This window comes from Haliaeetus albicilla, chromosome Z (genome assembly GCF_947461875.1).
Source record: "Haliaeetus albicilla chromosome Z, bHalAlb1.1, whole genome shotgun sequence".
Taxonomy (NCBI): Eukaryota; Metazoa; Chordata; class Aves; order Accipitriformes; family Accipitridae; genus Haliaeetus; species Haliaeetus albicilla.
The window spans coordinates 25,318,300-25,333,166 of record NC_091516.1 but is presented as its reverse complement, the minus strand read 5'-3'; the positions used below and the strand labels follow the sequence as shown (position 1 = coordinate 25,333,166).

Here is a 14,867-nt window from a genome sequence, read left to right as displayed (position 1 = left end):
TTTAAGCTTGGTATTGTTAATGAAGTCCTATTCAGTATAAATCTCTATCTAGAGTTAGGATTTTTACAAATGTCACGATACATCAGGTTTCATGCCTAATTTTTTTTTTCCGGGGTTTTAGTATTTTCAGTTTTATACCAGTTAAACCTCCGTTCTGGGTAAAGGGAAAAGAAATCAGTGGGTATATGTAATATATTTGTCGAAGTGTTTCTTTCTAAGAGTTTCTCAGATGCTAGGCAATATATAGATAGAAATGCTTACAATCAGCTTGGAAGAAAGAAAGCAACCTAAACTTGTTCACTGTAGGTTTCTGTAAATTGAAATGTCACTTTGCAGATTTGAAGTAGTGTAAAAATGAAGTTTGTTTCTGGAGAGAGTGCTACAGGTGTTTAGTGTTTATAACACTGCAGTTAGACTACTGGGTATTTTTGAGATGCTGAATGCCCACTGCTTGCAGTTTCAGTGAAAGTGGGCAGTGCTGGAGCTATCTTCATCTTTTGAAAATTCCTGGGTGTTAATTCTCAGAAGAAAGGATCCCATATGACCTATTCCAGATAGTTCAGTTCCCTTATTGCTGGTTCTAGTTGCAGATCACCACCTTCCTTGCCATTTTGACTTTTCAGATTCAACTGAGTGAGGAATGATACTGTTCTGCTCTTTCTGCTTTTGCCTGTTCTATAGGACCTCTGAGTCATCACCACTGTCTCAGAAACCCATCTCACTTATAACAGTTGAATTTAAAAAAAATGCAATGAAATACTCAGCAGAGACAGCGGCAGTAAATACAAAGAAGAAAGCTTTTTTTACTAAAGGAGGTTTTCCAGAAAAAGACATTGACTGCTGAGATGCCATAGCCAGGCTGGACCCAGAGTTGTTACTGTGTATGAGGAAAAGGATCTGGCAAAAGCTGGAGAGAAGATCACAGCTGAGAAGTCAAACTTTGTCTGAAATGTCATCAGGATGCACATATTTTGCTCTCATCCTGAAGTAATTCTGTTGATAGCATATAGCTCATATCCTCATCTTTTCCTTATGATTTTTTTTCTTTCTTTCTTTTTTTTTTTTTTTTTCTGGTAGCTACTGGTCATGGTTAACATTTCCTAAACTGTCTTTATGTTCACCTTAAGCTGTTTCTTAAAAAAAATAAATCTAGTTCTTAAGATAAAAACTAACTTGTTTTGCAGATATTGACAAGCAGTGGTAACTGCTCATGTTCCACCACTTTGTTACAGAGAAGTTGACCAAAGTCATGGGGTTTGTATCTGTTTTTATACAGGTATTTGCAGTTTCTTGTTTTCAAACTGCAGTTCCAAGTTTTTAATATGAATCCTGTGTCCATATTGTGTCTGTTATTTGGAGATTCTTTTTATTTTCTTTTTCTTTTTTTTTTTTTTTTGGTAAGTAAAATTTTGCGTCTGCTTTTTGCAGGACCCGACTAGGATTCTGAACACAAATAGCAGCAGCAGCAGCAGTAGTAACTGTTTTTCAAAGATACACAAGTTAACAAAGGATCACAAGGAAAAAACTTCTAGAGACTCAAAAGAACATAAAAGTGCCTTCAAAGAACTTTCCAGGGAACACAACAAATCTTCCAAAGAATCCTCTAAGAAACCCAAAGAAAACAAACCACTAAAAGATGAAAAAATAGTTCCTAAAATAGCATTCAAGGAACCCAAACCCATATCCAAGGAGCCAAAATCTGAAAACACTGCCATCCTTACCATAACAGGTGGGCAGCAGCAAGAAAAGAAGACTCCCACAAAAAGGCCCTCTGTTCTGGACTGTGATGAACCTTCTGCAAAAAAGAGAAAAAAAAGTGGTTCAGATTCGTTTTTTAAAAGTTTTTCTAGTGCCCCACCACTGATTCTTACTTGTTCAGCTGAAAAAAACCAGGCAAAGGATAGATCTCAACTCAAGGTGGGGAGAGTCAAAATTGAAAATGATGCATTGGAAAGGAAGACGCCTACTCTGCCACCATTTGATGATATTGTAGATCCCAATGATTCTGACATGGAGGAAAACATGTCCTCCAAATCTGAAGTAAGTGGTGTTTGGTTTTGCTTCATATGTGTTGAGTATTCCCAGTCTGTGGGATTGTGCACCATATTTGTATGTTCCCCTTCCTTTCTCTTGTCTACTGGCAGATTGTTCAAACTGAAGGATGCTGACTGCTGGCTGTTTGAACTTATGCATGTTCTAGTTGTATTGTATTGCCTATTCAAGTCTAGTCAATTTATAAATCTGTCAACATTATGACAAATGAGCATATGGGAGTTGGCTATAAATAATATTGCTCTTTTGATCTTGTTCTTTTGAATTTCATGCTTCTTGTGAGAGAAAAGGAAGTTCATCTAAATGCTTGTATTTTACACCCTAAGTCTTTGTGTTCAGGTGTTAAAGAATTCAGTAAATTCAGGAAAGGGTTGCAGTAAATCAGAGTGTTATTTGTTGTTTTTCTGCTAGAAAGGGCAGTTCTGTGAATGATTGCAGTTTTGTGGAGGAGGAGGAGTTCCTAGAATCCCCACTCTGATGAGGAGAATCTATCCAAAGTAACAGGCTTACCTAACAAGAAAGACTATTTTTATGAAAGTTTGATTTCCTGAAAATATTTGTCTACTGTGCCTGCCTGAAAATATTTGCCTACCATGCCTGCTCATGTGTTTCATGCATCATTTGCTCTTGATAATTGGGATTTTAATCATTTTCCTAGCAGACTTCAGTTTTCAGAAGCATCTTCTGTAGAGAGATGAGTCGAGAAGGGAAGGCTTGTTTGGTGCCTTTATTTGTGCTTATGGCAAGAGGTAGTGTGAATAGTAGAGGGGAATTCTTCCCAGCCATGCCTGTTCAGTTCTCTCATTTTTCTGTTTTTTTTTGGTTTTTTGTTGTGTGCCTCTGTTACTGCTATCAAATTCATAGCCCTGCTTACCCTCTCTGGAAAAGACAATAAATACCCTGCTGTGGGGAGGTGTCAACATTAGGTTTATACTTTATAGAAACTTGCCACAAGGGAGAAGGTAATTTATTTCTGAAGTGACCTTTTAATGACTGTTCCCTTAGGGCCTGCAAACGCTGTAAAATTCAGAAGGTATGGAATAGGACAGGCTCTGCTTTACAGCGTGGTACTGGTGATACTGTGGTTGGGGTGGCATTCCTGTTTCTGGCTTAGAACTTATGAATTAGTCTTTAAACCTGAAAATATTCACATTTCTCAGTCTTGGTGTGAATTAACTTCTAATGTCTTTAAAATAAGCTGAATCTTCTATTTTAATTTATGTCAGTACCCTTAAGACTTGCCACCTACCCTCGGTATAGCCAGCTAATGAGCATGGATTTTGCTTTCACATTTCCTGTTCATTCAAATAGGTGCCATGTAGTGGCACATACACTTTTACTGGCAGTAGTGGTTCTCCATTTTTCTTCAGAGACAAAAGAATTAAGAGGAGCAACTGCAACGTAACTGAAATTTTACAAATGCAGGCAGTACAGAGGTGTGTGCTGCATAGCAGCTTGCAGATAGCTGATATGTGAAGGATATGGATGGTGATTAAAACTGATCCTTTTTAATTGTTGTCATGTTTTTCTTCTTGTTGTCTTGCAGCCTCTTGCCCATTATGAATGGTATAATGGGTACACCCTTGTGTTTTTCATAGGATGACACAAATCCACTTGCAGTGCTGTTTGTCTTCTACCTGCAGTTGACCTGCAGGACCTAAGGAGTTCTTTAACTCTGTACTACAGCAAAAAAAGCAGATTCAGGGTTTTCTAGTTCTGCTCAAAGAGAAGCAGATCCTGCTGGTCTGGATTCTGGTATATTTTAATGTTGATATCCTGGATCATGGAACAGATAAGTCTTCAGTGGGAAGGCCAGTGTGGTCCACGTCTGTATTGGTGAAAAGGATGTCTGCCACTTTGGGACTATGGTCATTAATAAATCAGGCTTAGTATGGCTCTGGTCAGTGACTGGATACTATTTAGAAAGTCAATAGTACACTTTTTTTTAGAAAAGGTATGTAGAAAACCTGGAATAATTCCCTAAGGTGCCTGTGGTTTCACACCATTCTTTGTGCTATGGGAGAAAGAGCTGGGCAGCCTGGTTAATGAGTGTCTGCAGAATTTCAGAGAGTCATTTCTTCTACACTTCATTAGTTTTAACCAGGGAGCCTAATGAAAGGTGAACAAGCAGTGTTAATAGAGGTAAATCTATATGTTGGATAAAATAGTTTGAACTTGTTGTATGTGTTGGTGGGTTTCTAAGCATTTCTGGAAAAGGAGTAGATTTTACAGCTAGATCCATAAGGGGTATATCCTATAAATATAGACATATACAGAAAAAAAAACAAAGTGAAAAGTTGCAGTGTTACACAGTAGTGGAAGTGAAAATATGACAATGCTTTTGCTATACAGAAACAGTTATTTCAGGTCTGTTAATGCTTCATGATACTAACCAACATAGCTGTCTGAAGCTGGGAAGATACTTCTTCAGTGGCATGTTCTGGCATAATAATATGCTATAAAATTCAGTCTAATGTTATTTCTTACTCTGGTACAGTTACAGTAGTGGGTATTGTAGCATTGATGAACAAAGAATGAATCATTATTTAGGAGTATATTCAGTGGTAAGGTATCCAGGCTTTACTCTTAAAGTGGCTTTAAAAAAGCAAAACCACAAAACCAAACTCTGCAAATTTGGGTTAGATATAACAAATCAGATTACAAATCAATACCTAAAAGAAAATTGTTAGGATACCACAAAAATATTAACTTTGAGTCAAGTGCCGTTTTTCTAGTTTAAGTTACGTTTATGACATAGTGCAAACCTAATACTGTATGAATTATAATAAAATTATGAATAACTTTGCTAAGAATTTTGTGAGGACAATATTTTCTTCACTCCGTGGAGTAAGAGATGTTCTCATTCTTAAACACACGTCCTGAAACGGTGACTGTTTGCTTTCTTGGTATTAGCTCATATGCATAACTATGCATATCAAACATGATAAATTTGTAATAAAAAGTGTAATGTAAGAGAGCTGTCTGTAACTGCTCTGTAGCTAAGGTTGTATTATTTCACCTAGAATTATTTTAGTCTTTCTTTTACATTTTACAGAGAGTTCAGTTTGTCAGTAGGTGCACAAAACCAAGTAGTTTTGTGTGCATTTCTTTAAAAAAAAAACACCTCAGGGGGTTTGTAGATATCTGTATTTCAGACGTTTTGGAGGAGTCTTCCCTTGGCAAATGTTCATTGCTTCTGAATTTTGTCCATTAATTCTTTTTTTTAATATATAACATGTGAGAAGAAAGTTAAGAAGTGTGACATAAGCAAATAGTGCTGGCATTATGTCTGGAAATTTTTTCAACAAGCTGCACAGTAAAAGTAGATGAACTCGTACTGCTTTTATCAAAAATATTCACCAGAAGCTAGAACTTCCTGCAAAAGTAAGTTTCTTCCTATTGCTGGTCACACTGAAGACTGTATTTAGTGCTAGGGGTAGTCCATGATGAGTTCTCAACTGCAAAGGCTGGGTTCAGGTTTTTAAATTGAGGATGACATTCTGAGAAGTTCTCACCTCATGGTAAACAAAGCTGACAAGCATCATTAAACAGAGGTGCTGTTTCACTGGACAGGTGCTACAGGAAGGCAATGCTGCTGCTCCCCTGTTTTCTTAAGATACAGCCCCTGTTCAGTGAATCAAGATGGGGTGTATCCTTTCAATTAATGGGCTTTAATTTCAGACAGAAAAGCAGAGTGTGCTTAACCCTTCTCAATATTGGCATCATGCTCTACGTAGTTCTGGGCATTCGGACTTGAAATACTGGCCTTCGCCTTCATGAAGTGGAGGACGTAGAGGTTTAGCACCCTCCGAGAGAGGTCGATTCTTTTTCATGTGGTAGAGCGTGTCTGCCAGTGGCTAATCCATACTCTGAGCTGTCACTTGAAATTCAGATTTAAGAACACAGCCAGGTTAGCATACTGTTGCCTCAGGGGTGTTTCAGAAAGCCAGACAATGTCCTCTGATGCCCTGCAGTCATTCCCTGTTTTGAGCTCCAAAGACTTCTATAAAATTACAGTGAGAAATAAAGCGAAGCACATCCTTGCTTAGCGATAAACTTTCTGCCCTGGTTTAATAGCCTTTCTGTGCATGACTTAGACTAAGACCACTTATGGTTATTTCTTGTGGTCTATTTGGAATAGGCTGTAGTGTGGTGCACTGCTGTATTTATTTTAGCTCTGTTTTTCTGTTGACTTTGAGCTGTTGGCAAGTGAAACATGCATCTGCGTTTCTTTTCATGCTGCTTTTTTGAGTATCGCTTTTCAAATACATCCATGCTTTAAAGTGTGTTGGACTTCAGCATTAGTGATAGACTCGGTGTTCAAAACAGTGTGGGTCGTTTTAGAGTCATGTGAGCTAGCAAAGCTATTCAGGAGCATCACGTAGTATATTCAGTTAGAAATTGCACATAAAGACTGAGGAATTATTTTACTGGCTTTAGTATGAAGCATGTAAAGTAGGACATGGAGAGAAAGCATGTCAGATTTATGGTTTTATTGAGGCATAGGAATATTAGCACAGTCCACTTGAAAACTCCAAAGATTTTGCTTTTAAATTCAATGGCAGGATATTTTAGTTAAAGAAAACTCCATCTGTTCGCTTCCTATGTTGGGACAGTGCAGCAACATGATTAAAAAAAAACCAACTTGACATTCTTGATTTTGCTGCCTGTCTGATGATGAAACATGATGATGTTCTTACAACATTTGTGTGAGCTTCAAACTGGTGTGTGAAATGGGGAAATACAGTTTTGGATCTGAGTAAGGCATTTTTCATGGCCAGGGCTGCCCCTTCTGAGCTGTGGAGCCATTGCAGAAGGGATGCTTTGGTACTTCTTGTTTGATTATTAACCAGTTTTGCTGGTCTGGGTAGGGAGGAAAAAATGGTGCATAGCTCTAAGTGAAGCTGCTGCAGCAGAAAGACACAAAGGACATCAGGAAGATCATACATACATGTTTAGGTGTTAACAAATGTTCTCAGTGTATCCCCAGTTGCAGTGAACTGAATAAAAACTCTTAAAAAACTGCCATGCATCAACGTGGTTTGCTGGTGGTTTTTTTAGAGAATGCATGTGGCTCTGTTGGATGAATTTCTGCTCCTGGTGTGATTATTTTGCACATGCTGTGTATTGTTTTTTCCCTTACTGCCTGTATATGTCCCTGCAATTGTAGCATTGCTGTTAGTAATAGTAGCAGCCTTTTGGCATGTCGAAGCCTACGGAAATTAAAACTGAGCAGAAGTGCATGTTGGCAAATCGTGACAGCTCAGGGGTGAGGACTTCCAGTTATTAAATGCAGAGTACTTTAGTGGGTCTTCTGCCTTTGGAAAAAAATGTCAACTCCAAAGGATGTTCATTACAGAACAAAGAATATACAGTAGTGATCATGTAGACTATGGGTTTCTACTTAACTGCTTGCATATCTCAAAGCAGTCTTAATGTTACAACATGAGTACCTTTTAAAAGTAATCCATAAAATGCCACTTTGGATCTGGCATGTGATCTATTAATTTGATTGTTATAAAAGTGGAAGAATATTTTGGAAACCCTCATGGTCTTGTAAAACCTCCATCCCTTGTTACCTGAAAAATGTGTTCTGCCAGGACTGGGAGCCAAAGTAAGATCTCTTTCAGATAATATTTAAAGTTAGAAATAACAGTAGTGAAATAGAGCTCCATATGGAATTTTCATGTAGTTACCCAGGAAAAAAACAGGAAGTTAGGTTTTAATTTTTTTGTGAAACTGTGACTCTGTTAAGATCTTTAATGATGCAGAAGAGGATTGATACTAATGTCCTTCATTGCAGACTGGGCACCGTGGGTTTGCAACCAGTCATATTCTTAGAATCTTTACTTTTTGCTTTATATTTTAATGCATGGTTTCTGCATTTGGTTATTTTTAGTCCAGGTGTGAATGCTGCTCATAAAACCCTGCCAGCCACTCTTGTGGGATTGTTTGCCCATAGTACTCCTGTGTTGATGAGGTAGTTCAGTAGTCACAAACAGGTGGGTGCTAGAAGGTCATGTAAATACTGTACAGTCCAAGGTGTTTCCTTGCATATATGTGCTCAGAGAGAAATAGTGGCCTAAGATAATCAGAAATGATATAAAGCATAAGTATGCTCTATGGCCATCAGCATCTACTGTAGTGTGGCACCATTCAGCTGCTATATATTAAGCCTATTTTTATTAGCTGTTACTATGTGGTGAGATGAACCATTGCTGGATGAGGAAGCAGCAAGATTGCCAAGTAGTGATTCCTCTGTGGCAGCAAGCTCGGATGTTGAACCAAGATACTTTTGTTACCATGATATGTTAGGAAATGACTGGCTTACAAAAATGTTAAGCATTTAGAAATAAAATAAAACAGTGGAGATAAACTATTTAGATATGGTTGAATGTCCAGGTTGCAAATGTAATCTTGTAAGAGTCAGGAAATTTTGCATTCTTGAGGCAGTCATGGGTATTAAGTTGGTTTTTTTCAGTTTTAGGCAATGTCATGTTTTGACCACAGAAATAATATCATATGTTATTAGGCTACTAGTTCAGGCTTCAGTATTTTACTTTATTCACAAGTGCTGGCTACATCTGTTCCAGTGGGCACTACTTATGTGGATTAACTCAATCATTTGCATAAACGCACTTTTAGATTGGGGCCTTATTTTCTATATTTCAAGCCTGGAAAATTCTATTCACCTGCTAGCCTGCAGAAAGTAAGGATTTTAACTGGGTATGTCAGTGCCAATATTTTAATTATATTCTTTCTTTTGTGGCCAAAAAATACTTTGTGCCTGGTCCAGTAAAGTCATGACAGTGTCATGAGGCTGAGATGATTGCAGTCAAAATGCTAAAGATAGGAGATTTTATTTTAATCATGATTAGGTGAGATCTTCTTGATATGGTTTTCATTGCTTTGAAGTTGCTTTATCTGCATACTTTATGTTGTGATCCAGAGAAATGGCTCCATATAATTAAAATAAAATCCAACACCTGTTATCAGCTGAAATAGTTTAACTATTTCTACAATAGTTAGATCTATCCAAGGTTTTTATGCCCTTTTATTTTTTATGTGGAACCATCAAGTTCACAGTTGTTTTCTTTGGCAAAAATGACATGTTTTACTCATGTACTTTTGAAGGTTTGCTGCCAAATTCCCCATGAAATTAATTAGATAATTTTCATAATGCTTCCCATTCAGAAGCTTGTAATCTAGTGATGACTGATGTGAATTCTCCAGGACACGCCATAAATGCACAATTTAATTTTTACATTTTAAAGACTGAGTAATCCTCTGAAGTTTAAATTTTAATAAGGCAGGACAAAGGCTGCCTGAACTCACTACTACCATGAGTGTATCATGTATCATACCTGTGTAGAATTAATGACGATTCATTGCCTGCTGATGAGGGACTTCTGTTCAGCTCTCCATGCTGTGGAGCCCTGGGGTTGTGCTTGGTGTTGGCACTTGATGCCACACTGCGGGGGGGGTAGTGGGGGGCCCTTTTGGGATGGGCAAGGGATGCTCCTGATGAACATCATGTGCCTGCCCCAAACTTGAGGCTGATAGTGCCTGTGCGTCACTGTTCTTCCAGTATTGAAATGTGTGGTTAGCCGTTCTCTCACGACAACAGTGTCCACTCCTTCACTGCAAAATCAAGGTGTTGCAAAATTCCACGTGGGGATGGATGACAGGACACCAATATGATGATCAAAGTTGCCAGTTTATTGAGCCTAGCTGATCATTCTTATACAATTCTCTAGGTTCCTAAGAAGCTTTGACTGGCTGCTGCATGCAAACATTTAGTGTCCATGCATACAAGCATAAAATGAGATTGGTTATATCAACACTGTACACGAGTATAAACATAAGATATAGTTGGTTATACTAACTCTGTACACGCGCATAAACATAGGACATAATTGGCTATATTAACTAAAACATACGAAACTTGTCTCAGTCTAATTGGTCAAGATAAATTGCCGAATTGAGGTTGTTTGTGCCAAGTTCGCTTTATCGTGGAATGCACACCTGTGTTCTTCTAATTGGCATCTTTCTTTTTTTGTCTTCTTGTTTATTCTGTTCAAGGCCTTCTAAAGGCATCTGGAATGCTTTTGTGACCATGAGCTACTTTCAGGCCCAGTCACTAAGTTCCATATAATTGACTCCTACACAAGGCATGCCAGCAGTTATTGTTTAGGGAAAGCCTGGTGCCTGCAACTAATTTTAACAATAATTTGGGTATTTGCTGGAGGTGGTCCTACATCACTACACCAGCAATAGAAAAACTGTCATTCACTTAAACTTTAAGAAGTGTTGGTATGAATTTGGTTTAACTCACTGTGTCATCATTCAGTCGTATTGTCTTTCTCAGTGTAGTCAATACCTTAGTACAGCTGATGTTTTTGTTAGAAAAAGATGTTGCAAAATGAATTTTCTCCACACTTTTCTCTGCAAACAAACAAAAAGCTTTGAGTGAAACATTCAGCTGTGTTGGTAGTAATTCCTATAAAACCTGATAAAACTGATAAAATACACTCTATCACCAGCAGAGCTGTGTTTCATAGCTGAGGTTAACAGGCAGCTGGACTGGTGCCTGAGCACCCCGAGGAAAGATTACTCGTGTATCTGGGGATAACGGGTACCACGGGCAGCTGTAACTGGATCAGTGGCCTCAATATTGATTACCCTGATCAGAAAACCATTGCCAAATTTATGCCCTTTAATATTATTGGTGGTGAGCAGCTGTGATTAGGACAGAACTAAATCAAATAACTTTGCTGCTTTGTGTGAGGTCATTTTAGGTATTACCTAAATAATGGGAGGAGATTACATATGAGTCCAACCTGTGTGTTTTTAGTGATTCAAATTATCAACCACGAAAGTATTACAGTTTAAACCATGACAAGAAAAGAGTAGATATATGCTGTGATACTTTTAATTTCTTTCATTGTATGAATAATCTTTTTCCATTGCCCATGCTGCTTTAATGCAGTTTAGTTAATACACTGTAACCTTATTCTATGGGTGAAAAGGACATGGCTTCAAGACAGTGCTTATTGCATTGCATCTTCCACAAGGAGAGTAAAATATCACAAGTGGGCATAAATATCGAGCAAAGAGCCATGGTCTGAATATTCTGGACAACAACAGTGTGGTTGCAAAGTTTCTCAAGTTCAAGGCAAGAGAAAGGCAGGTTCAAGGCAAAAGGAAAAAGCCACTCTTGGTGTTCTCAGTGACCTAAATTTGCTTTGGCAGAGGACCACTGGGAGTAGATAAAATTTTGTGAGTTAAATGTTACAATTTTAGCTAAAGAAAACAGATGTGATGATTCAATTGATTTATTTGTGCCATATGCAGCCTTTTTGATCCTGAACACTGTAAAACTCAAGATTGATCAGGGTTGTAGTACATGAGTTTTTAATGTAGCCAATATTTTAAATAATAATAATAATTACCTAATATTTTTAATAACTTCAATTACGTGTATCAATTACATTACAAATATATTACACTACAATATAACAGTTTGAGGGAAATGTAGTTTAAATATAAATAGGTATTAGATATTCTCATTTTTTAAAGAGATTTTGTCTTTATCTTGTGTTAGTAACAATATACCTTATGAAACCATGGCAGAACTCTTTCTACTAATGTAAAGCTGAGATCACACTATCAAAAACCAATTTTAAGTCTCCAAAGCAGGGACAAGGAGCTTTAAATTAGTATTATTTTTTGTGGTAATCAGTAAGAGTGCATGAGTAGGCAAAGTTACAGCACACAGATGTCAGCTGTAAATGGTAAAATACCAGTAAGACAACAGCAATCTGTTCTGTGGTTTTTTTCCCTAGAATCAGCATTTTATAGTTCTGTGTGTACATAATATGCGTGATCTTTTGTGAAAACTACTGACAAATACATGATAGTATTAGCATAGAGCAAGTGCTTAGGAACCATACTGACAGATGCCTCAGAAATATCCATAGAGAAAAATGTGTGTAGAGCATACTGTTGCCAACCATGATGTCTAAAATTCATTGATCAGTCTACAGTATCACAAGATTGGCTAAAAATTATGACACTTCGAAAAATAGCATAAAGGGCTTTGTTTTGGTTTAGGGACTCAATAATTTTTTAGGGTTCAACATAGCTTTTTGTATTTTTCTCTCTACAGCTTTTCACTGAAGCTGGAATGTACAGAAATGAACGCTGAAATATTCACATAGTTGTTTAAATCCCAGGAGTTAAATTTGAGAAAAATGTAAATATAATGAGGCTTGCTGTGAAACTAACAAGGCCGCAAAGATAGCATGGAAGAGCTGCACTAGATCTCTCTATAGTCTATGGTGAAATTTTGGACAAAATTTTTTCATTTTCTGGGACGTAAGTTCAAGAGCCAGCAGTCTGCAATAGCAAAGACAGTGCATAGGGACTCTGCAGCAGCACTTCAGAAGAAAAGCTGTCGTTTTTCATATATTTAGGTATATATGTACTTGATGTGTATGACCTTGACAAGATTTCTACATAGTAAAGGATTAGTGTAGGGTTGTGCTGGGAGCACTCTACAGTTTGAGCTACATAAGAAGATAGAGGAACTACAGTGAATTTGCAAAGTCTGTAAGTACCTGCTGTGAAGACCAGATCTCTAATGATGTGGAGATGTACTGTAGTGCAGAATAACATCCATAAAAGAAGTTTTGCATGTAGTGAGATGGTTCTCCAGCTGCTTCTTTGTTAATAGGAGTCCATGAATTTCTAACATCAGGACCTCAGATCTGGGAGAATGTAGGTGAACAACCGTCTTACTGCACCAAAAGTGACAGCAAACTGTCTGTTCAGTTTCCCAAACAGTGAACTGGGATTGCATCAACATCTGCCCTTCTCAGTGCTGATATGTATAATAGGGCACAAGAGAGAAAATAGGGCAAGAGAAGAGCATTGGGGAGAGTTGGCTTCCAATACAGCAGCTGTCAGGACTGGCCAGAACAGCTACCACCTATCTTCTACCATTGCTATTAGTCCCCTTAGAGCAGAAAATGTAGATTAGCTGAATAAAATTCTTAAATTAGCTTTAATACGTAGGCTGAATTTTCTAGTTTGCATCTAGTACTAAAATTGAGGGTTAGACTTTCTTTCTAAAACACTTTTCTCTCCTTTGTTGGCTTGTGAGAGCTTTGTGTATAGAGTGTGTGAAGGTTCTCAAAGGGAAAGTTTAAAAATTGTAAAGTCAAACTCCCAGAAAGTCAGTATCTGAGTATTGCTTGTCAGCTTAAATTGGCCTTTCCACACTTTACTAGAGTACAGAGGGATAGTCACCATTCTCTCATCACAGGGCTTTCATGCCACTGAGCTTACAAGATAAGCAGTATTCTTCAAACAAGTGATTTATTTAGGGTATCTTCTTCCATCAGTGGGCCCCCATTTTTGTGGTTTTTTTTTCCCACATAATTTGGGCTTTGAATAGAATATAGAGCTGTTACCTTCTCCATGTTGTGCTGCTCATACTGTATTAATTCTTCACAAATATTGATGTCTTTTCACACATTCCTGGGGAAATGTGATCCAGTTAACATAGTTTTTAGTACCAATTTTGAAAAGCCCAAGACTTTATATAATCCTGTCTTTGCCAGAATTCATTTTGTCTACATATTCAGAACAGTTTTTGTCGTTCTTGGTTGGGGTTATCTGATGAGAACTTCCACCTGTTTGCGCTCTGCCTCTTTCAGTTTGTTAAGGACTACGTTCATACTCACATGACCACACACATTTTTAGTTTATTTTACCTTTAGTTTACTCATTATCTTGTAGGCATGAAATCCATGGAAACTGTAGTATTAGCTGTTCTACATGAGAAACAATAATCTTCTCTCCTCTACTTCTTTGCCTGCTTTACTATGTGTCTTCCACTCTTACCAGTAAGATTTCTTCAGCAAAACTATTCCGGCAGGCAGCGGCCTTCACTGGTACTTCATCTTTCAACTGTGTTGTGCAGTGTACTGCAAAAGGATTTTTTTCTCCATGTGTTAGCTCAGTCTCCTGTGCATGAGTCTTCTCTAAGTCTTACACTAGCTTGAGTATTTTTGAGTTTTTATGTTAGCAGTGTCTCGAATTTATCTTTTATTTATAAAGCTAAGACAAAATATGTACATAAATATAGAAAGAAAAGGATTTTCTTTCAAAAGTAGACACGTTTCAGTAGGATGGTCTCTAAAGAAACACAAATCCAGCTTCATCCAGTGCAATTGTTCAGATGAAACAACTGCAATGTTTGCCTTGAGGTCTTTTCTGAGTACTAGTTGTTAAATGAAGGATGTGGTTTAGATTCACAGAATCACAGACTGGTCGAGGTTGGAAGGGACCTCTGATGGTCATCTGGTCCAACTCCCCTGCACAACCAGGGCCGCTTAGAGCTAGTTGCCTAGGACCACATCTAGACTTTTTTTAAATATCGCTAAGGAGGGAGGCTCCACAACCTCCCTGAGCAACCTGTGCCCATGCTTGGTCACTGTCATGGTACAAAAGTGTTTCCTGATGTTCAGAGGGAACCTGCTGTGTTTCCCTTTGTGCCCATTGCCTCTTGTCCTGTCACTGGGCACCACTGAAAAGAGCCTGGCTCTGTCCTCTTTGCACCCTCCCTTCAGGTAATAATAAGATCCATGAGGACCCCTGGGTCCTTTTTTCTGCCAAGCTGCTTTCCAGCTGGGTGGCCCCCAGAATATGTTGGTCCATGGGGCTGTTATTCCCCAGGTATAGGACTTCACATTTGTCCTTGTTGAACTTCATGAGGTTCCTGTCGGCCCATTCGCCAGCCTGTCAGGTCC

The 14,867-nt window shown here is 38.1% G+C and overlaps 1 protein-coding gene across 3 annotated transcripts in view; it reads left to right on the top strand.

Moving 5' to 3' along the window:
* The window catches only part of MLLT3 (MLLT3 super elongation complex subunit), a 136,788-nt gene that overhangs the window by 98,625 nt on the left and 23,296 nt on the right, over positions 1 to 14,867 (top strand). For all 3 annotated transcript variants that reach the window (XM_069777482.1, XM_069777483.1, XM_069777481.1), the window contains one exon: positions 1,429 to 2,040. In XM_069777482.1, coding sequence (XP_069633583.1) covers positions 1,429 to 2,040 — 612 coding nt within the window. The remainder of the gene's footprint in view (positions 1 to 1,428; positions 2,041 to 14,867) is intronic.